The sequence below is a fragment of the Bufo gargarizans genome, chromosome 1 (assembly GCF_014858855.1).
Source record: "Bufo gargarizans isolate SCDJY-AF-19 chromosome 1, ASM1485885v1, whole genome shotgun sequence".
NCBI lineage: Eukaryota > Metazoa > Chordata > Amphibia > Anura > Bufonidae > Bufo > Bufo gargarizans.
Window position 1 is genome coordinate 493293632 of NC_058080.1, and position 24960 is coordinate 493318591.

General features: G+C 42.7%; 1 protein-coding gene across 2 annotated transcripts; it reads left to right on the forward strand.

The window, feature by feature from the left end:
* The first annotated feature begins 1075 nt into the window (after nt 1–1075).
* Nucleotides 1076–24941, forward strand: LMLN2 (leishmanolysin like peptidase 2). Of its 2 annotated transcripts, XM_044274143.1 has the most exons (15): nt 1076–1528; nt 8526–8619; nt 8738–8789; nt 8873–9019; nt 10631–10756; nt 13247–13325; nt 15621–15757; nt 17857–18031; nt 18117–18189; nt 18258–18354; nt 18441–18527; nt 19717–19839; nt 21195–21439; nt 22000–22173; nt 24774–24941. In XM_044274143.1, exons 1-15 carry the CDS (start codon nt 1240–1242, stop codon nt 24934–24936), a joined length of 2061 nt encoding a protein of 686 aa, XP_044130078.1. In that variant the 5' UTR covers nt 1076–1239; the 3' UTR covers nt 24937–24941. The 2 variants fall into 2 exon arrangements, with proteins under 2 accessions (XP_044130078.1, XP_044130085.1); XM_044274150.1 differs by lacking the exon at nt 19717–19839.
* The last annotated feature ends 19 nt before the right edge of the window (nt 24942–24960 follow it).

The window sequence follows — 24960 nt, forward strand, 5'->3', positions numbered from 1 at the left end:
TGTGGGGCGGCCGGATGCGGAACACCAGGATTACTGCGCGCCCTCGTAACATGTACACCTGGGGGACGAGTAAGTATTCATTTTCATTGGCTAAGAGAGCCTATTTAAACCCGGTTCACAGTGATGGCGCTACCCCCTGACGAAGGCACGCCGAAACGCGCGTTGGGGTAGCGCCACCCTGGGTCTCTTCGCACACGGTTTATTCAGGTGAGCTCTGGTCCCCCCTGCCCCCCGCTGGTTGTGTGGTCATCTGTGTCCACCTGCACCTTGCCCTTCATGCTACATACTTCTACCTTATGTGTTCGCAATTGTTCCCAGTGGGGGTGCAGGAGCTGACCCCGCTCCACCCGATATTATATGGTTTCATCATCTATCCACTTATTTCATGGGTTGGGCACTGTACCCAAGACTCTTCTTTCCCATGTTAGACATGATTGTACATTAGATCTCTTTATGTTCATATCCGTGTGTTTTTCCTCCCAGGGTGGCGCTCTTTTTGTTCTCCGCTCTCATCACCTTGCTTCACGGCATCTCATGCATTAATCCACTTTCTTTCTTTTTCTGTTATTTTAACATATTGTAATAAAATTTATATATTTTTGGTAATATGAGCTCTCTCTTCATTTGTTTCTGCTATTTCACTCGGGAGCTTTTACCGAGTTATACTTTAGGTGTATCCCCTGTGGCTACCAAGGGTGGGCACTGTTCCTTACCCGCCCTGGGGATACCCTGGGTCATTTTTGCTTATCTTATCAATATATAGTAGAGGTAATTATATGGAGATAAATTGCATAGGTTTAACATTCACAATAACTTCAGCTTATTCAATTACACATCAAATTTTTTGTTATTTTAGAGGAGGCAATGTGTTTTCTAGAAACTTCAGCCTCATCACTATGCTTTAGTTTTATGCTCTGTCTCTTTCAGGCTTTCTCAGTAGATCCCCCTCCTCTTTCACGCTCTCTGCCCCTCGCACTCTCTTTAGATTATTAACTTCCTGAGCTACAGAAACCAGTTCCACAACTTTTTGTCTGGCATTGTTCATCCAAAGCCTGCAGGAAGGACGGCTGAGAGAATCTCCTTTATTATTGTAGTGTAGAGTGGATGGTGAGCAAATGTTTGTCCCATGTAGGAAGCTATGTCTCAGGATGCGTCTCCTCTAGTCAGAATACCTTTATATATCTTTATGTTTCTCATCCTCTAGTTTATTTTACCAGCTAGTCCCTATTTTGTCTCTTCATGTCAAGGCTTGTCATCAGTACTTTTTACTTTTTTTTAATGGTAAAACTATGTTCTTCAGTCTGTCTCCATGACTCTGTACAAGGAGATACTCATGTAGTGTCCCCCCCAGTTGTACAACATACTTCCAGCATATTTAGACGAAGTACAACATGGGCACCTCAACGACCACTCAGGGTGACCCCTTGGTTCCTACCAGGGGAGAGCGCTCTGCTTACACCATCACAGAACACACAACTACAGTCAGCCATCAAGGAAGTAACCAAGACCATCTCCAACATGCTATCAGGTGAGGCTATAGACTAAGCCATCAATACTGTATACATTTGTTTCACAATCATCATTGCTGTGGATCACAAGATGAAGCAGAGACCAAGAGAACAAGGAATAATTTGAAACCAGAATTTTCTGACATAGGCTTTATATACCTGGACAATCAGTAGTTCACATAGTCATGGTATTTGTTTGTGTGTGCGGGTGGATGTGATAAAAAAAAAAAAAAATAACATAGCAATACATGATCACCGATCACTGCATAGCTGACTATAGATCTAAAAGTTCAAGAGGAAATCCAGTCAAAAAGATCTTCTGATGTGTCTTTTAAGATATATGTAAGAACATCACATTGGTGAAGTCTGTGATCATTGACCATCACTGCCCTATAGAGCGCTCAAGACCCTTTGCCACTGTTTACAGATTACTAAAAATCTGACAAAAACATACCAAATTAAAGCTGGGTTCACATATGCACTGTGAACTTGGGCTGTCTATTCCGGTGCAGGAACAGACTGTTGTAGTTCACTGTATACGGCAAAGCCAGATACCACCATGCACTGCTGGCTTAATTTTCACGTAGGATTTGTCAAAAAATGCTGTGTGTAGTATTTTTCATCCAGACGAAAGCCAGCATACAGGTATATGCCAGATACAGTGAATTCTGGCAGTCTGTTCCTCTACTGCAGGGATGGCCAACCCGAGGCTCTCCAGCTGTTGCAAAACTACAACTCCCAGCATGCCCAGGCTACCTACAGCTATCAGCCTACAGCAGGGCATGGTGGAAGTTGTAGTTTTACAACAGCTGGAGAGCCTCAGGTTGGCCATGCCTTCTCTACTGGGACAGCCGGAGTTCACAGCACAAATGTGAATGCAGCCTAAGTACTATTTTTTGAATATCCCTTTTAGGACTAATTCACACCTCAGTGCGTCATCCATTAATTTTAGTGTGTTTATTCACACATCCTTGTTTTTCCACTGGCCGTGGATCAGTAGTAAAACAATGGTCCCTTTTGCAGAACAAACATCGCCATAGAAGTCTATGGGTCCATGAAAACAACAGAAGAAACACAAATGCTGTCCTTGTTCAGTCCTTATTCACACAGACGGTTGCTAGGAGATTCTTGGAAATCCCTTTTCAGCCTAGCAATACAGGTAGGAAAAGGATGACACATGGAGGGAGAAAAAATAGCCACACATTGATTTTTTTTAATGGTGCATCAGTGCATTCCAAGAGCCATAACACTTATGTTTTCCTTACATTTTTACTGACACTATTCTGAGGTACACTTTTTTGAAAAAGTGATTTCTTCTTGTCTTGCCTTAGGCCTCATGCACAAACAGATAGAATATGTTCTATACTTGGCCGCAAAATGCGGGCCACGGACCCACTGAAGTCAATGGATCTGCAAAAAATGCAAATGCAACACAGACGGTATCCTATTTTGCGGATCCGCAATTTGTGGACGGGAAAATACATAAGGGGAGATTTATCAAAACTAGTGCAAAGAAAAACTGGCTCAGTTGCCCATAGGATAGGTCATCAATATCAGATTGGTGGTGGTCTGACACCCAGACAGCTGTATGAGGAGACGGTGCACGCAGTGCGCGCGTGCAGTCTCCCTTCTCTCTTCCTGCTAGTACCTGCTGTCTATGGCAAAGCAGCAGCGCACAGGAAGAGAGACAGGAGACGTCACGTGCACACTGCACGCACCGCCTCCTCATACAGCTCATCGACGGGAGTGTCGGACCTGCACCGATCTGATATTGATGATTGATTAACTATTCTGGGGATTCAGGCCTGATAAAGACTTCTACAGTCGAAACGTCGCAATTGTATGCTGCTTAGTTAAATAAAGTCACCAGATATTTTGCAAAACGAAGGAGAGCTGTGGATTTTTCTAATTACCGTTATTTTAAGGGACCCCTAGCCTGGATCTTGACCTGCGAGCACCATGTCTGGACCATAATTACTGGTACCGGATGAATTGGACTTTTCCCTATGGTGGTGTATGTAGTGCTGCTTACTTTGATGTTTACCGTAAGTGTTAGTAAGGCCATTGAGCGTGCACACAAAGTTATGGACCTTACCCTTATTGGATTATATTTGCATAAAAAATGGTGGCAGCAAACAGTCTTGTCTATACGGAGGAGGATGTGGCATGCATACTGGGGAACAACACAGGAGATGGTTCATTTCTGAATACCCCTACAGTGGATCATTTGAAACGACGATTAGGAAATGAAAAGAAATCATTAATTTCACATGAACTCCATCTTTCTACATTACGATAATATTATAGAGCGGAACGCATTCCTAGGGGTCTGAGGTCCCACCTAAGACCGATACTTCTACCTAACAACAAAGATTTCTGTTCTAATTTAGAGGTGATATCTAATCGATATTCTATGGATATTATGTTATTAAACATGGACTTTTTACATATGGACATTGTGGAAAATCAGAAACGTATTGAGAATCTTGAAGCTCAGATTAGTCCACTGTTATCTAAAACCGAACTGATGCTTGAACGAATAACAGCAGACCTAGGGAAATACCGTATGAATATTGAAACTCCCAAACGCCCGAAATGGTTTTGAGATATGGATGACTATACAAAAGGAGAAGTATATAAACAACTGTCGGGTGGAAAACCAAAACAACACCCCAGGAAATCTAAACCTAGATTCAGACGACAGAATAGAAGAACGGAGATGGGCACTACAGTAACAGAATCATCTGAGGACCTCAGTGATGGCCATCCCTTTTTAGGACAAAGGAAGGGTTCGTAACAGAGAAATACAAATGACAAAGGGGAGGAGGACGCAAACATAGACGTTGGAGAAAGCGCCATTATGACCAGATCAAAGAAACCACCCCTGAGCCAGAACAAGTCAGGACATTTGGGACTGCAGAAGGAATCTCCTCTAACCAAACCGCGATGAATACATTGGTAGTAAATATCTCATTTCAATCCCTTACTGAAGTAAAACTCTCCCTCCTTGATAGGGGTTTGTCATATTGTCCAACTGCGACAATCGATTGGTTTAAATGTGAGGTTGACCTTTTTGCATTTTTTAGATGGTTGAGACTTAAGACCTTTTTTGCTACCACCTCTGATGATAGCCCTAGGGTGATATTACCCAAAAATATCGATACAATGCAATTTAAGAAGTTTGCTTTGTATACAAGAAGTACTTTCCGGCCCCCAACTAATAACAATGTGGTAGAGGCCTACATTTCTTTAGTTAAAAATTACATCAATAAGCTTAGGAATCAGGCACATACAATAAAATATAGGTCAAACATCACACCAATGGAACGGAAGACTCTTGATAGTCTTTGTCGCAGAAGGGACATTACTATCAAGCCTGCAGATAAGGTGGGAGTGATCGTCATAATGGACACCGAAAAATATGAGCGAGAGATATTATGCCAACTCAGTCACACTTCAGTGTACCGTCGTCTTGACCAGGATCAAAAATTTGAATATATGCGCAGGATTAAACTCTTGGTGGACGACGCGTACGCTGAAGACATTATTGGTGAACCTTTACATGACTATCTCATTGAGACACATCCAGTTACCCCAGTCCTATATACTCTGCCAAAGATACATAAGATTAGGGATAACCCACCGGGACGACCTATAGTGTCAGGTGTGAATTCAATCTTCTTCCGTATTGCGATTTACTTCAATAAGTCCTACAGAACTTCGCTACCTCTGCACCCTCATTTGTCAGAGATACTTTACACTTTCTACAGAAGTTGGAGGATTACTGGTGTAAATTACTGGTGTCCTTTGATGTGGTAAGTCTATACACAAGTATAGACCACAATAAGGGACGAGAGGAGGTACAGCATGTACTACATAATTCTGATCATTCTCCACGTAGGATCCAATTTTTCCTGTCCCTATTAAAGATCATCCTCACAGGTAATTATTTCTTGTTTAAGGATGATTTCTATATCCAATGCAGGGGGAAAGCGATAGGGTCCAATGTGGACCCGGCGTACGCAAACATCTTCATGGCATTCTTTGAGGAGTCGTTTGTATATCCATCCAGCTACTTCAAGTTAGTGAAGGGCTGGATGAGATATATAGACAACATTTTTTTCATTTAGTCCAGTACAGAGGAATCACTGTGGGAATGTAATGCCTACTTAAATGGCATCCACAGTGAATTGCAATTCACTACGGTCTGTTCCTCAGAGAAACTCAAATTTTTTGGATACAATGGTACAATGGTATACTCGACAGAAGGAAATTTGCAAACTGACTTGTATGATCTCTTTAGTGCCACTTGTACATAATGTTCCCCCACTTCGTGCCCCTGGTAGAAGATGACCCCCTCACTGCCAGTTATATATAATGCTCCCCCACTTTATGCCCCAGTAGATGATGACCCCCTCAGTGCCAGTCATATATAATGCTCCCCCCTTGGTACCCCGCAATACAGTGGCAGTTATATATAATGCTTCCCCCTCTTGGTGTTCTAAGTAGCGGCGACCTTTAGTGTAAAAAAATAATTCACTTACCTGACCACCGTTACCCCGCCGCCATCTGTGATGCATGGCCACTATTGCCACATCCTGGCACAGGTGGTCCCGATGACATCACTGGAACCTCCTGCTTCAGGTCTTGCGCAATGACATGGTCACACGAGACCTGGCGCAGGATGTCACAGTGATGTCATTGCATTCCTAGACTTCAGGCCTGCGGCCTATGAGGATGAGTGGCTGCAAGTGCGGCTGTGATTGCGCCCCCCCCCCCCCTATTATGGGTAGGTCGCGCCTACCGAACATCCCAGCCCTGCATCCATCACGCCTACCCCTTTTTTTTTTATATATATATATTCTTTTGAACGAGTGGGATTAATTTCTTCTCAGGTGGCAATTTAGCTTACATGACTAAATGGAAGCAGGATATCCATTGTTAACTGCCTATCTCTAAATGGCATACATTTACAGTACCTGAAAGACTACATTGTATATATCCATCGGTTTCACCATTTAGTTTTCAAGGTTGTGATGTGATGGGGTCTATGCATCATATTTGGTGGACCTGCCCCGGGGTTAGTATGTTTTAGAATTGGTTGTGTGCAATTATCTCTGATGTACTGCGGTTTACATTTCATAAATTCCCTTCTGTATGTTTACTAGGGGACAGACCACTAGGCCTAAAACATGCTCCATTTAAGCTAGCCGCATGCATACATATTGGAGCCAAATGGTGAACTGATACCCTTATTATACCAGAAGTTATACAACCCATGGATAGAATGACAATATACAAGAAGATTGCAGCAATCCAGGGCGATACTGTTGATTAATATTTGAAACGTTGTCAGCCATGGCTGTCCTCCTCCTATTCTTCATATAGGATGTATTATGTTACCTCATGATATTTCCCAGCGGCTCTAACCTCTAGAGTATTAATTCAGCTATCGTTTGACCCCTTCTGCGACTCCTCCACTTATATATTCTTGCGCACCATGGATTAGTTTTTTTTTTCTTTCTTTGATATTGACTGTACGTACATGTGTTTGTACTGTTTATCGCATCCTGTGTGAGACTTATATTGTCACAGCCTTTGACTTATTGGTTTGTAGCATTGAAGCATGAGATACATGAGGGACAAACAGTTCTATATGTGGAAATTATGGCAAATGTCAGGTTACTCATGGGATGAGGGTTATCAATTCACAGTAACAGTTTGTTAGGCTTAAAAAAGACATCTGTTCAGCCTGTTATCCTGCAAGTTGATCCAGAGGAAGGCAAAAAAAAAAAACATGAGGTAGAAGCCAATTTTCTTCACTTTAGGGGAAAAAATTCCTTCCCGACTCCAATCAGGCAATCAGATAACTCCCTGGATCAACGACCCCTCTCTAGTAGCTATAACCTGTAATATTATTACGCTCCAGAAATACATCCAGGCCCCTCTTGAATTCCTTTATTGTACTCACCATCACCACCTCCTCAGGCAGAGAGTTCCATAGTCTCACTGCTCTTACCGTAAAGAATCCTCTTCTATGTTTGTGTACAAACCTTCTTTCCTCCAGACGCAGAGGATGTCCCCTCGTCACAGTCACAGTCCTGGGGATAAATAGATAATGGGAAAGATCTCTGTACTGACCCCTGATATATTTATACATAGTTATTAGATCGACCCTTAGTCCACCCATTTCAATTATTACTTTAGTTGCCCTGCTCTGAAACTTCTCTAGCTCTGCTATGTCTGCCTTGTTCATAGGAGCCCAGAACTGTACACAGTACTCCATGTGTGGTCTGACTAGGGATTTATAATGTGGCAGGACTATGTTCTCATCACGGGCATCTATTTCCCTTTTGATGCAACCCATTATCTTATTGGCCTTGGCAGCAGCTGCCTGTTTGCTGTTCACTAAAATTCCTAGGTCCATTTCCATGTCAGTGTTACCGAGTGTTTTACCATTTAGTATGTACGGGTGACTTGCATTATTCCTTAACCTTACATTTGTCAGTGTTAAACCTCATCTGCCACTTATCTGCCCAAGTCTCCAATCTATCCAGATCCCTTTGTAGCAGTATACTGTCCTCTTCCATGTTAATTACTTTACACAGTTTAGTGTCATCTGCAAAAATTGATATTTTACTGTGCAAGCCATCTACAAGATCATTGATCAATATATTGTATTATATATAATCTTAAAGAGGTTTTTCAGTAAGAACTTTATTTTTAAGCATACCAGTCAGAAGGGGTAAAAAACAAAAAGGATCATTACTTTTCCACCAATGCCATTCCAAAACTGCTCGTTCCTCGTTGTTCTTCACTCCTAGTCCTAGCTTGACACAACGGAAATGCCCATTCATCTAAACACAGGCTAAGGCAGGTAAGTGCTATGGCCAGTGAATGGCTGAGTGGGTTCTTTCTGGCATTTTTAGAGTGCTAAGTTGGAACTAAGAACTGAAGAACAACTTGGGTCACAGCAGAAATATGCAGGGCTTAACTTTTGGAAACTTTTTCTTGCAGTACACAGCTCTGAAGAGCCACTACTTCTGAATCGTGATATGAATAAATATTGTCGCTCTGTCTGGGGAGACCCTTCACTACTTAATTATAAGAGGTAAGATTTAGTTCAAAGAACCCAAAGTCTCCTTTCTGGTCCCTTCACCGTCTATAATTAGTGTTGTGGCTCATTTTATTAGTTGGGACACTTATTTTTGCTGTTCTCATGTCTTCAGGTGTGGGTCTCGAGACATCTCTTACTTCGGAGAACGTTGTCTAGATGTTGTGGTAAGATGATTCTGGTTGTCATGTTCTTTTATGTGGGAGGATTATGGCTATGAGTATTCTAATTCAGTATATACCTCTTGCAGATCCCAGATGCTCATCTACATGGATATGAAGTGTGGCCAATGAATGGGACAGAACCTGATCATGTGACACCAGATGGCACGGGTGTTCCTAATACAGACTTCTTGTTATACGTAAGGGTAGCACAGACAGAGAAATGTGCTTCACAGGTAGTTACCAAGGATTAGAATAAAGAAAATAAGTATGTCCACCTCTGAATATCATTTAACCATTTAATTATAATTTATCTACATAAAAAGTCAAACTCGTTTTCCGAGACTTTTCTACTGATGACCTATCCTTTGGATAGGTCATCAGCATTTGATCGGTAGAGAGGATAGGTCATCAGTAGAAAAGTCTTGGAAAACCCCTTTAAGTAACTTTGTAAAACATTTATATTACCTATCAAGTGTTGATTCTTAGAGCCTTTATTGTAATCCAGAGCTGTATTCGCAATTCTGCAGGCTTCAGAGCTCTCAGCCTTTCCAGTTAATTTCATGTCTGCACAGACCTTGCACTAGTATATACCACTATATGAAAATGGCTGTAGATTTCACTTCTCCATTGCAAAGGATTGCAAATCCACAACATAATTTACGCTGCAAATTTTTTACACATATGAATAAGATTTCTTAAGATTTGAACGACTTGCTAGTTCTGTACAATGGTGCAGATTTGCTACACAAAAATCCACAACAGAACATTTTCGGTGTGGTAAGTGCCCATGAGATCTTCTTTACAGGTAAAGCACATTGGCCACAAAACTGCTGTAATCAAAACCCTTGTGAGATTTTCCTTTACCACAGAATTTTACATTTGTTTTATTTGAACAGTATGGAATCTGAGTCTTGCACAGGTTACAGCCATCTAAAAGCTCCCTTATTGCAATTAATACAAATCACTTGTCAAAAATGAGATTATTAGAGGACTAGATTTTAAGATGATGTACTATATAATTATCACTAGAGATGAGCGAATCGAATCCCACAAAGTGGAATTCGATCTGAATTTCAGGATAAATTCGATTCGCCTCAAAGCCGAATTTCCTCGTGCTTCATGTCAGCGAATCGATTTAACCGGAAATAGTGTAAAAAAACAAAAAATTCAAACTTGCCCCCTCCATTTGCTCGCGACGAGCCGACAACCTCCATCTTAATTGAAGATCTCGGCCGAAATCCCATGTGTGGTGACATATGACATCACCATGCCGGCCGGCGTGATGACGTAATCTTGCGCTGCGCAAGATTTTGCTCCAGATCTTCAAGCAACATGGCGGCGGCCAGCCCGTCGCGAGTAAATGGAGGAGGTAAATTTTTTGTTTTTTTTTGTTTTTACACTTTTGTTTTTACACTCAGATGCTGCAATCGTGTATGAACGTGGCATCTGAGGGGTACAATGACCTACAAAAAAAAAAGTAATTCGTCACAAACCAAATTTTTTGGTAAGATTCGGCTTATCAGCCAAATTGAACTTTTTAATTATTCGCTCATCTCTAATTATCACCATAAAGTTATGAAGCAATGTGTATGTCGCCCCCTAAAGTATCTGTGGATTCACTGCGTCCATTTTTCACAGTGTCTGTCTTCTATGATGCGAATCCACTGTTATTTTTGAAGGAACACATTTCCCTCTGTTTAATATCTGGGGATCTACTTGTAAGACCAGTTTCCAGTAGATATATTGCAGGAGACTTGTACAATGATTCCACTCTATAACGCGAGAGTTAGGGAACTTTTATTGTTATATCTGTTCTCTCATTACCTTGTTTCATATCTTCTAAGCCCTCAGTTGTTGCCTATGCCTCCTACTGTCAGCTGGACCACTCGGGTCGTCCTACAGCTGGGGTTATTGTATTCTGCCCAAAGCGCCTTAGAGATGGAGTACTCCAGCATCAGCACATTGTTCAGGTATCCTAATATCTGCATTTTCATAGATTCAGTATGATTGGACATGTCAGCAGGTCCCCTTTCTGTACAGGGCCTTATGCAAAAATAACCGAAGGCTAGTTTCACACCTCATGTGTGAATCCCGTCGGGCCGTTCCAGCGGACAATGCCAGGAATCATCCAGACACAAACCGCAGCATGTAGCGATTTGTGTCCAGCCGATCCTCCACATTGTCTGCCGGAATGCGTCGGGATCTCCGCCTGACCCCATTATACTTAATGGGGCCAGTGGGCATTATGTCGCATCCAGTGTGAATTCCGGCAAGCCATTCTCTGCTGGAACAGCCTGCCGGAATTCACACAGCAGGTATGAAACTAGCCTAGAGATATTTATTTGTTCTGCAGTTTGCTAAGAGACATGCAAGGAGGCATCTTTCAGAGATCTAGTGCAACTAAATGGTGAAAGGCCTTCATTTGGTCGGGCACCTAGTCAATCCCATGCACGGGGACAGGTCTTCTTTTCTGCGCTGTGGGTCATTAATGGCATCCGTGTGCTGTCTGTGGTTTTTATTGACCCATTAAATAGAATAGGTGAGTTGTGTCTGCAAAATGGACCAAAGGAACAAATGTCCCTGTGGAACGTATATGGGGTAGTTTGTCATGAGGGTGATAACTGGTCAGTTTTTCTTGTGTCCACATTGGTGTACTTTGTGATAAATTCATCATATGGTTTGTTAAATTTGGTACTTCTTTAAACCTAAGGCCTCTTTCATACGAGCGATACGGATTAGGTCCGGATGCGTTCAGTGAAACTCGCACCATTTTTCAAGCAAGTTCAGTCAGTTTTGTCTGCGATTGCGTTCAGTTGTTCCGTTTTTTCCACGCGGGTGCAATGCTCTTTAATGCGTTTTTCACGCGCGTGATAAAAACCTAAAGGTTTACAAACAACATCTCTTAGCAACCATCAGTGAAAAGCACATTGCATCCGCACCTGCTTGCGGATGCAATGCGTTTTTTACTGAAGCCCCATTCACTTCTATAGGGCCAGGGCTGCATGAATATAGAACATGCTGTCTTTTTCACGCAACACAGAACTTATGCGTGAAAAAAAAACACTCATGTACACAGACCCATTGAAATGGTTTCAGTGTGGGTGCCATGTGTTCACGTCACGCATTGCACCTGCACGAAAACTCGCTCATGTGAAAGGGGCCTAACACTTTTGCCTAGAAATGCTGCTCTATTTTTTTTTATGCCACCCCCTAGTGGAGTAAATTAGTGATGCAGTATTCAATCTGGAGTGAAACTTTTAAACTTATTTAACCACCCCCGTTTCCCCATCACTTTTTAAATGTAGCAGCAGTGGCATAAAATCGCAAAAATAATTCATTTTGCTGGAAAAGGCACATGGGTGCTGGCCATGGAGAACATAGACAGCACATGGAGGTGATTTACAGACACATAGTGTATATATAGTATATACAATAAGTCCACAATCACATCAGTGTTTGATCAGGGATTTTTATCAGCAATTGGGAGCCAAAACCAGGAGTGGGGGCTATACAAAGATCAGGTATTAGGGTACTTCCACACTTGCGTTAGAGTATTCCGGTAGGCAGTTCCGTTGCCGTAACTGCCTGCCAGATCTGGAAATCCGTATGCATACGGATAGCATGAGTTTCCGGATCCGTCTCTCTGATGTCATCTGGAAAAATGGATCTGGTATTTTTTTTTTCCGCATTTTTAAAGGTCTGCGCATGCGCAGACTGGGAAACTGGATCATTTTTTCTGGAACACTTGGTACCAAATCCGGAATTAATACATTTTAACGGCAAGCGTTTTGGAATTGTGGCCGGAGAAAATACTGTAAGAGGGACTGAGCTGAAGACATCCTGATGCATGCTGAAGAAATGCTTTCCATTCAGAATTTATTAGGATAAAACTGATCAGTTCTTTTCCGGTATTGAGCCCCTAGGACGGAACTCTATACTGGAAAACATTAACGCTAGTGTGAAAGTACCCTGAGGGAAAGATCTGCACCTGTTCTGTGTTTTTGACCTGCACCCGGTTTGGGCTCACATTCTCTGATGGAAATCACTGATTATAACACTGACGTGTAAATAAAGCCTAAAGCTAGCCATACATATTACACAGAAGTTAGCTGATGGGTGAACAGCAGTTAAACAAACAATCATCAGGTGAAGGTTCATTTCACAGACTCTTCTATACACATTTTAGTCCATGTTGGCCGCTACAGTTGTTGTCCATACACGTGAAATGAAATCGGGCATTAGATGAAAGATCTTCCTAGGAACATTCTTTCAAAGAAAGATTTTTGTTCACAAACAATCTTTCTTTTATTAGAAATTAAGAAAGCCAGTCAGATGCTAATGAAATGTCTTCAAGAAAAAAATGCAAGTCCAGTTGCTCTGACTTATTACTACTGACTAAACAATAGTGGGAATATAGCGTATTCTGTTTGGTCTTCACATTCTACTTGTCATCATTTCAGGTATGTCTACATGAGATACTTCATGCCCTTGGGTTCTCTAGCAGTCTTTTTGAACACTGGATAGACTGCAGTTTTTCAGGTGATTTCTCAAACACATTTTGACATAAAAGTATTCTAATTTGTTATTAAAATTTTCTAAATCTATTTTTCTAGAAAAAGTCCACATTCAGAAGGCTGTATTGTAACCACAGTACCCTAACCCCCATTCAGAGCACCATATTGTAGCCATGACACCAGAACCCCCATTCAGAAGGCTGTATTGTAGCCATGACACAAGAACCCCCATTCAGAGCACCATATTGTAGCCATGACACCAGAACCCCCATTCAGAAGGCTGTATTGTAGCCATGACACAAGAACCCCCATTCAGAGCACCATATTGTAGCCATGACACCAGAACCCCCATTCAGAACGCCATATTGTAGCCATGACACAAGAACCCCCATTCAGAGCACCATATTGTAGCCATGACACCAGAACCCCCATTCAGAACGCCATATTGTAGCCATGACACAAGAACCCCCATTCAGAGCACCATATTGTAGCCATGACACCAGAACCCCCATTCAGAACGCCATATTGTAGCCATGACACAAGAACCCCCATTCAGAGCACCATATTGTAGCCATGACACCAGAACCCCCATTCAGAACGCCATATTGTAGCCATGACACAAGAACCCCCATTCAGAGCACCATATTGTAGCCATGACACCAGAACCCCCATTCAGAACGCCATATTGTAGCCATGACACAAGAACCCCCATTCAGAGCACCATATTGTAGCCATGACACCAGAACCCCCATTCAGAACGCCATATTGTAGCCATGACACAAGAACCCCAATTCAGAGCGCCATATTGTAGCCATGACACCAGAACCCCCATTAAGAATGTCATATTGTAGCCATGACACCAGAACCCCCATTCAGAACGCCATATTGTAGCCATGACACCAGAACCCCCATTCAGAACGCCATATTGTAGCCATGACACCAAAACCCCCATTCAGAACGCCATATTGTAGCCATGACACCAGAACCCCCATTCAGAACGCCATATTGTAGCCATGACACCAGAACCCCCATTCAGAACGCCATATTGTAGCCATGACACCAAAACCCCCATTCAGAACGCCATATTGTAGCCATGACACCAGAACCCCCATTAAGAATGTCATATTGTAGCCATGACACCAGAACCCCCATTAAGAGCGCCATATTGTAGCCATATAATTCCTGCAGAGGACCCTGTCTGGGAAGGGTTTTTACTATAACAAACACTTATGCCTAACCGGCTACTAACCACTCTTGTCCCAGACAAATAAAACTTAACTTTTACTTATTTTATTAAAACAAGTTAGAGAAATGTGACAAGTGAGCTAACTACAGGATTAAAATCACTGTACCCCATGAGGGATGCTATTAATGACTGGTAAGTAATGTGTATAAGCAGGCGGGGGTGCACTAAACCGCACTGCCTTCCACCACTGTCCCTGCTGTATTCGCTAGGATATTTCACTGTGCCTGGTGTCTATTATACCCCCATAATTGGGGTGTAGATTATGGTATAAACCTATTGGCACTGAGTGTTTTACATCAAGCACACAATTATCAGTCTAGCTCAATGGAGTGCAGCAAATTAAAACCTAAATTCCGCCCACCAACATGTTTCGCCAGCTACTCTCGCTTCATCAGGGGTATCAGGCAGACTTGAAACTTGAGTCTGCCTGATACCCCTGATGAAGCCACACACAGGTTTTTGTGGCAGTTTTTTGATCCAAAGTCAGGAGTGGGATGGAAGGAATGAGAAATGTAGAGGAAGGACTTCTCCTCTCTGCTGGATCCACTTCTGGCTTTGGCAAAAAAAAAAAATTGAAAGAAAAAGCTGTGTCTGACCCCACCCTATAATGGAAAGGTATAAAAATGTCCACCAAAGAGTGATGTGTGAACCTGGCAGTGGCAATAATGTACAACTGTTATGGAGAACCACAGCTGTAACCCTGTTAGGCTACATTCACACGGGCACAGGCCGTTGACTTCAATGGGTTTGTGATCTGCAAGATATGACAAAAGATAGGACATTTTCTATCTTTTGTGGCGTGGAGGCAGGGACCTAGAAGCCCTTCCACGGGCTTCTGGGTGCGTGCCTCTACAACACAAAAAATAGGACATGTCCTATCTTTCGCCGTATCTGGCGGATCGTGGACCCATTGAAGACAATGGATCCACACTGTGATACAGGGTGCACAAAGCCGGTGTCTTTGCTTTACGGGCACGGTGGCAGCACAACCGTTTGAATGTATCCTTAGATAGAAGCGATCCATGTTCCATACTCTATATTTTAACGTTTTAAAGTAACCATTTGTGTCAGCAGGACATATGTGTTCTTCCCGATCCCGTGTAACAAACACAGATGAAAAAGGCCAGCTGCGCATTTACACCCCAAATGTAATGCAAAAAATGGGGGAGCACTTAGGAGTGGATAGTGTTGGTGCCCCTCTTGAAAACCAGGTAAGTACACTCCCCAATAGCTAGAGTTAGGACTGTACATACTGGTTTTAAATGCAGGTCTGTAGGAAAGGTCTGTGAAGATCTCCATGTGCCAGCTAGACAAACATGTGCCTATTTTCCAATGAACGACTCATTTTCACAATTTTATGTATTCACACTGGAAAATTATCTTTATTATTACATTGTAACAATAAGCCATACTTATAAATGAGCAACCTCTATCAATTTACCCTATAGAGAAGGAACAGCGCGTCAGATTATAATCTGTAGGCCAGATTAAGGGATTTATGCTTAAAATGTATTATTTTTCATGGAGTTCAGGTGTACAGTTGTATCCAACAGCGTAGAGGGTCAGATTACAATCTGTAGGCCAGAGTAAGGACCTTTTGCTTAAAATGTATTTTGTTGGGGAAGCCAATAATCAGTTGAAATAATATGAGACTGATATTTTCTTTGAGCAACTTACAAAGAAGAAACGAGCCCAAAACAGTACCTATAAAATATAATAAAGCTTTATTGTGTATACAAATATCATAAATAAAGTTTTTATTTAAAAGTCACATGATACACGGACAGGTGGCAGAAAAAGCATCCTCCAGAGACCACATCATTTACAAATGGGGGGGAATATGGAAAGGTGTGCATATTATAATTAGAGATGAGCGAATTGACTTCGGATGAAACCTCCGAAGTTGATTCGCATAAAACTTAGTTCCGATTCTGTACTGAGCAAGCGCTCTGTACAGTATTAGAATGTATTGGCTCCGATGAGCCAAAATTATTCTACTGTACAAAACCATTTCCTGAACTCTACCTTGTAACCGGACCCGAGTTTGGGAAATGTTTTTTTACAGTACAAATTAATTTATGAAGCAATAACTGCAGCTCATCTGAGCCAGTACATTCTACATCCTGTTCCGTACAGTATTGGAACAAAGTTTTATGCGAATCGACTTTGAATGTTTCATCAGAAGTCGATTTGCTCACCCCTAATTATAATGTATGGTCTGGACTACACCCACTGGGATAGTACCCTGTTAACAACATAGCTACAAATAGTGGCAGGAATAAATAGTAATAACTGTGTCCAGACCAGAGTATAAAAAACTGATACCAATATTCAAACATTTGCAATTGTGGTTAATGATGGGCGCGACCCCAACATGCGTTTTGGTGAACCTTCGTCTAGGGGTCGACGAAGGTACGCCCCAGACCAGTGATGGCGAACCTTTTAGAGACCGAGTGCCCAAACTGCAACCCTACCACCCACTTATTTATCGCAAAGTGCCAAGACTGCAATGGCAATGAATACCAATATAGTATATCTTCAATGTAATTTATCATTTAGCTATAATATCCTGCCTACACTCAATGTGCTGCCTGTGCGGTTCATAGTGCGCCTGCGCTGGAAAAGTCTAAGGCATATTGGTACACTATAGACTTTTTCCAGGGTGCGAGTGCCCACAGAGAGGGCTCTGAGTGCCGCCTCTGGCACCCGTGCCATAGGTTCGCAACCACTGCCCCAGACTAAGGTACACCGAAACGCACATTGGGGTCGCGCCCACCATTGACCACAATTGCAAATGGGTGAGTTTGAATATTGGTATTAGTTTTTTATACTCTGGTCTGGACACAGGTAATACTATTTATTCCTGGCACTATTTGTAGCTATGCTGTTTACAGGGTACTATCCCAGTGGGTGTAGTCCAGACCATACATTATAATATACACACCTTTCCATATTCACCCCATTTGTAAATGATGTGGTCTCTGGAGGATGCTTTTTCTGCCACCTGTCCTTGCATCATGTGACTTTTAATAAAAACTTTCATTTATGATATTTGTATACACAATAAAGCTTTATTATAGTTTATGGGTACTGTTTTGGGCTGGTTTCTTCTTTGTAGGTTGTTTGCCGTTTTTGAGCTTGGGTACCATAATAGATGCGGGTAGTGCTCAAGCACAGTGTACTGTACACCCGTCATTTAGGTGCTATTAGTGCTTGCCCTGTTTGTTTGTTTGTTTTTTGTCTACTGATATTCTCTTTGACAGTTTTTTCAACTTTCTTTTGTCTTAAACTTTAATGTGGACTTTACCAGGAACGCCCAACTTCATCCCACTGGGAAGCAAGAATCATGCAAGGATCCATCCTAACAGCTTCCCTGAGTCCTCCGCACCTAACAACCCTGGATCCGATCACTTTAGCTGCCTTTCAAGATATGGGCTGGTATGGGGTTAATACGAGTATGAACAATCATCTTGTATGGGGAAAAGGTATGAGCATTTCATGTTCAATTCCATGGGAACAATACATTGCTGGAATGATAGCCAAGCATTCTAACCCCCACGTTCTTCGCAGGAGCTGGCGTTTCCTTTGGTCTACCGTCCACGTGTCAAGAAAGATTACTCGGTTTCTTCTGTAAAGATGAAGGGTGAGTGCTGGCAGTCTTGGCACCGACACTTGGATGCTATACAGTTCTAATGGTGTCTCTTTCTACAGTGATATTGGCTGTCACCATCTCCATTTGGACAAAGGTAACTGCTCAACAGATGCATTCATGGATGGCTGCCACATTTATAAGCCCCTGCTGCATGGGGTACGTCGCAAGTTCCTCATTCATTTTTGTTACCGCAATATATCGCTTCATGATTAGAAAAAAAAAAAGGTTGATTTTGTTTGCAGGGGGAGTGTTGGCTACAGCAAGAACGCCATGGATCAGAGGAAATCTACCACCCCCAAAGTCGCTGCTTCTTCTCCAACCTTACCAAGGTGACAGTTACATCCATGCTACGATATAAAGCTTAGACCTGCTGCAAGCCATTCCAGCACAGTAGCCCCAGGCTACCACATTGTTACCTACAGGGCACGCGGTCCGGTTGACAGTTTGTAGATCTTGTGAAGGGGAAATGGAGGAAATTACTAATCTCACTACAAGTGAAGAGGTCACGAAAGGTGACAGGTCATGTGTTTTAGTAACTCCTTGCATTTTACATGTCATAACAATTGGTTGTGCCATTCCTCTGTTATTCCTTTTAGATTTAGGAATGAATTGCTAGCAGTTTGAAGTGAGAGTCTGGAAGGGTGTTACCATTCGGGGGTGTGCCCCTGCACCGTCTGACACTATCCAATCAGTGCTGGATAGTGCCCGGACGCACCTTGTTTGTCAACCATTTTTGCATCCATTTTCTGGCTGTTTTGCCTCCTCCTGCAGAATGCATAATGTCCCCCATAGGGCCCCCAGAATGGATAAAGTGACGCATTTTAAAATGCTCTCCTCAACCACGTACACGTGAAGGGGACTCACTCTTTGCTGAAGGCAGAAGGACCTGATGCTCCCAGCGAGTGTCCTGGAGCGTGCAAACGGATGAGGTATTTTTTTATTTTAACCCCTGAATGGCCCGTTTTTACTATTGTACCCATTTTATTGGCCATTAGATGGGTGCACTCCTTTCGAAGGGGCTTTTAAAAATGGATCCATTGACTGCAATGGGGTCCGCCTGGATGTGAAAACGTAAAAGCCACGTGAATAGCCCCATAGACAATGGGCTATTCAATGGTTCTGAAAACGGACGTTTAACCTAATTCATTAATAACTTCTAGCAGGAATAATAAAGGAATGGCACAACATGGAGCCATAAGAATAGATGCTCCAGAGTGGTTATTACATGGGGAATGCATGAAGCTATTAAAACAGACACGACAACAGGGGACGGGTCCTCTTTAAGTAGTTAGTTGTGAAAAGTTGGCCGGCTCGTGCACATCCTTGGCAGCCGAGGTTCTCTTGGGTTACATTACTTTTGCATCTTGACAGACCTCAGTCCTAAATGCCAAATTAAGTTTCGTGCAGTGGCACCAATGCAATAATCTAAGATTCTGTCAACTCAATGGAGGCTGGCAAACAAATCTAAGGAAATCAGACGGATCTGCTTAAGAATTCCTTCCTGTATATATGTAATAGGAAATGAAGCATGGAAAGGTCAAAGGACGTTGCTATCTGCATCGCTGCATAGCTCCAAACTATTTCCAGATTAAAGTTCAAGGTTCAGAATGGACAGACTGCCCGGCTGGAAAGTGGATAGAGGTAAGGGATGGGTCATTTGAAGATTTAAGAGTAATCCACCTAAGTGCACAGTCACCACACTGGCAGTAGAGTCGACTGGCCTCTGTTGGAGTCTGTACGCATGGAGCTATTCTCTACTTAAATACGCTGAACATACAGTTTTCCGTAAAAGGGGTTCTGTTAAAAACTTATATTACAAATAATACATGAAGTACTATTAACCCTATGTAATATACAGTGTCAGAAGATGCTGCCGCTAAGACCGCCCCTCATTTAATGATGGTAAAAAAGAGTTGACAGGCTCGTCCTGGCGAGTGTCTGCCATGTTGAAGCCACAGAACCAAGGGTGGCAGACTTGTCCTTGCCCTCAGGTACTAGAAAAGCTTCTGTACAAGCTTCCTGTTACCCTCATTAATTGTACATTTAACAAAATGGACTAGTCAGTGGTCCCAGGAGTGACGTGCCCGTAATGGCATGTGAACGCTGAGCCTCAGGGAGCACAAGCCGTTCCTGCACAGGTCACCTCTAAGACAATTGATTGGCCAGCAGCAGTGATGTGCTGTAGACCAGGGATCTCAAACTGTGGCCCTCCAGCTGTTGCAAAACTACAACTCCCAGCATGCCCGGACAGCCTACAGCAGGGCATTGTGGGAGTTGTAGTTTTGCAGCAGCTGGAGGGCCGCAGTTTGAGATGCCTGCTGTAGACAGTACATGACACTTCCGGTCCTGCAGAGAAACTGAAGAGAAGGGAGCTCAGGGCTGAACCCAGAACGTTCTGAAGAGACCAGGCCCAGTCAGAAATTGGTATATTAAAGTTTAGTGCTACCACCTACTGGACTGAATTGTAATATACAAGTAATGAACCTGGGTGCCTAATACCTCCGCTAGGGTGAGGCGTTCCAGCCTGTGAAGCGGGCACTTCCGGGTTTCCCAGATGCTGTGGTCAAAGAGTTTAACTGTCCGCGATCAGCATTGCCACCGGTCGCGGACATTAGCTGCGGATGTCTGCTGTATGAAACAGCAGGCACCCACTAGCAATGGTGTTCGCTCCGCTCTGGAGTGGGCGCCATCTTTACATGTACAGCGGATGTCCTGAAAGGGTTAAAATGGATCTCATCAGAACAATGTGCCTGACAAATTGTACAATGGATCCTTAGTATGACACACATCAGTATATGGCATCTACTACAACTAGACTAATGCAGTGAATCCAAATGTGCAGACTCTTCTGCCAACTTCCCAATGTAAGAAGGATAATAAAGAGAAGACAATCTCCTTGTGATGAAACCATACAACTATTTTGCTATAATGTTTCTCTGCTATATTAGACAGTGATTTGAAGCATCTCATCGTTTGGATAATATCCCCTCTTGCAGGTAGAAGGTTTTGATGGTGTTCTACTGTGTCCTGATGGAAGGCTCTGCTTGGGATTTGATCAGCCCCCGATCCCAACCGCTGTATCTACCATGACCCCCATCTACAGCATATTCCCACAAATAACAAGCTCTGAAATAACAGTGCAGCTAACAATTGTGCAAAACCTACAATGGACTACAGATAAGAAGAAACTTCTAACAGAAGAAGTCCTAGGAGTCATCGCTCAACATGCTGGAGTTCAAAGGTACCTCGGTTTAACATAGGGTTCAATTCTATTAGAATTTGCTGACACCAGCTCGGAGAATATTGAGGTGTGTGGTGAGTCTGACTTTTACAACAACTAGCAGGAATTTCCTGAACCCATTGCTTGGATTTTGAGGTGTATAAGCATCAGTTTACGGGGGAGATTCATCAAGATCGTCACTTTCTGCACCAGTCTTGATATCCCCTGTGCTGCTGGAGGAGGCGCCAATTTATGATGAGGCGCACGCTCTGAGCTGCCGTAGATTTATGGCTTCATTTGCGGCAGAAAACTGGTGCAAATGAAAAGAAATATGTCTTGGGTAGTGGACACGTTTCTTTCCCAACCTATTTTGAAAAAGTGGCAAAGGCAGCGTAAAAAGAGGCATTTGCAACTTTTTCCCTCAAAAAAAGTTGTATTTAAAAAGTCACAAACACTCAGCTTGCGACTTTTTAAAGCCACTTTTCTGGCACAAGGGAGATGATAAATCGCCCCCTATGTTTTTTTGTAGGAAACAACCTAAAATGATTTCCTTTGATTAAAAAACATGTTTGTTTTGGCAGATGCTTCCTACGAGCTTCCACTCAGATGGACAGAGATTTATCATTTGTCCTCATGATTGGAGAACCTAACAACTGCCGCCCCCATCCCACTGGCTCTCCACCTCATTCAATTCTGAATCTTACAGATTATCCTATAACATACGAATCTCCTCACTTTTCTACCATCACAATCAGGTAAGGTATTATGTGAATTCTTAAAGGGTTTCTGTCACCAGATTTAACCCTAATAAACTAGCTGACATTAGCGATGTGCTAATGTCAGCTAAACCTAACTAGCCTATTCCTACTTTTATCTATGCCCCCCGTTACACCAGAAATCTAACTTTTATAATATACTAATTAGCCTCTAGGAGCAGGAGCAGTGACGGAGAGACGCTCGCAGGCTGCCAGCTTCCTCACTGTGCCTGTGCCGAATACTGAACAGGAACGAGATTTCACCAGAGCACAGGGCTAGCAGACCGATATGAGCCCTGCCTGGCCCTGTTAATCAGGACTTGGAGGGAGGCGACAAAGGTGGGAGAACGGAGCCTCTAGCAGAGGCTAATTAGCATATTCTAAAAGTTAGATTTCTGATGTAACGGGGGCATAGCTAAAAGTAAGAATATGCATGGAGTTTGTATGTTCTCCCCATGTTTGTGTGGGTTTCCTCCGGGTTCTCTGGTTTCCTCCCACACTCCAAAGACATACTGATAGGACCCTTAGATTGTGAGCCCCATTGGGGACAGTTGGGTGCTAATGTCTGTAAAGAGCTGCGGAATATAGTAGCGCTATATAAGTGGATGCTAATGTCTGTAAAGCGCTGTGGAATATAGTAGCGCTATATAAGTGGATGCTAATGTCTGTAAAGTGCTGCGGAATATAATAGCGCTATATAAGTGGATGCTAATGTCTGTAAAGTGCTGCGGAATATAGTAGCGCTATATAAGGGGATGCTAATGTCTGTAAAGCGCTGCGGAATATAGTAGCGCTATATAAGTGGATGCTAATGTCTGTAAAGTGCTGCGGAATATAATAGCGCTATATAAGTGGATGCTAATGTCTGTAAAGTGCTGCGGAATATAGTAGCGCTATATAAGGGGATGCTAATGTCTGTAAAGTGCTGCGGAATATAGTAGCGCTATATAAGTGGATGCTAATGTCTGTAAAGCGCTGCGGAATATAGTAGCGCTATATAAGCGGATGCTAATGTCTGTAAAGCGCTGTGGAATATAGTAGCGCTATATAAGTGGATGCTAATGTCTGTAAAGCGCTGCGGAATATAATAGCGCTATATAAGTGGATGCTAATGTCTGTAAAGCGCTGTGGAATATAGTAGCGCTATATAAGTGGATGCTAATGTCTGTAAAGCGCTGCGGAATATAGTAGCGCTATATAAGTGGATGCTAATGTCTGTAAAGTGCTGCGGAATATAGTAGTGCTATATAAGTGGATGCTAATGTCTGTAAAGTGCTGCGGAATATAGTAGCGCTATATAAGTGGATGCTAATGTCTGTAAAGAACTGCGGAATATAGTAGCGCTATATAAGTGGATGGTAATGTCTGTACAGCGCTGCGGAATATAGTAGCGCTATATAAGTGGATGCTAATGTCTGTAAAGCGCTGCGGAATATAGTAGTAGCGCTATATAAGTGGATGCTAATGTCTGTAAAGTGCTGTGGAATATAGTAGCGCTATATAAGTGGATGCTAATGTCTGTAAAGCGCTGCGGAATATAGTAGCGCTATATAAGTGGATGGTAATGTCTGTACAGCGCTGCGGAATATAGTAGCGCTATATAAGTGGATGCTAATGTCTGTAAAGCGCTGCGGAATATAGTAGTAGCGCTATATAAGTGGATGCTAATGTCTGTAAAGTGCTGTGGAATATAGTAGCGCTATATAAGTGGATGCTAATGTCTGTAAAGCGCTGCGGAATATAGTAGCGCTATATAAGTGGATGCTAATGTCTGTAAAGCGCTGCGGAATATAGTAGCGCTATATAAGTGGATGCTTATGTCTGTAAAGCGCTGTGGAATATAGTAGTAGCGCTATATAAGTGGATGCTAATGTCTGTAAAGTGCTGCGGAATATAGTAGTAGCGCTATATAAGTGGATGCCAGCTTATATACTGGACTGATTTTTTGTAGGAGGCGTGTCCCTTGCTGCAGCACTGGCCAATCGCAGCTCACAGCTCATAGCCAGTCTATGAGCTGTGTGCTGCGATTGGCCAGCACTGCAGCAAGGGACACGCCTCCTACAAAAAATCAGTCCAATACAACATACGGAGCTGAGACACCGGAGCCTATACCGGGCAAACGGAGCGGCGCCCAGGCATACTAGTAAGTGCAGGGGGACCCCTGGGCGCCGCTCTGCCCACAGATAGAGTTAGTTTTTAGTTTGTATACGAGTGAAAGGTCCTCTTTAAGCTGCATTTTTTATTTATTTTTTATAAATCACAGCATGCTCAAGGTGTGAGATTTTTCCCCCTCATTTTCTGCCAATTTTGGGCTATAGACATCCAATGTTTTTTTTTTTTTTTTTTTTTTAAATACAAGCGGAAATGCATGTAGTGTTTTTCCCATACTGATCTAAAGAGGGGAGGAGCACATACTTTCCTATATAAACACTAGTTAGGCAAAAACACACAAAAAAACTGCTGCCATTTTTGTAAAAAGAGGATAAATAAACCCCGCCCTGACAAACACTGTGTGGCAGCACCTTTACTTTATAGTAACAGAATGCCAATTTTGGGCACATCCATCTCATTGTTTGGTAACCTAATTTTCTTTACTGCAGGTTCCTGTCCCCTGGCTCTCAAAACCGCATTCTCAGCCACGTTGGTCTAATCGGTGGTAGCTTTGGAGTCCTCTTTTGCACAATGCTGCTTCTCGCCATCTGCTGGTGTAAACACAGGGCAAGAGTCTTGCAAATAAGAGACATTTACCATTCACAGCCCTGAGATAGAAGTTGTCCAATGAAGGAT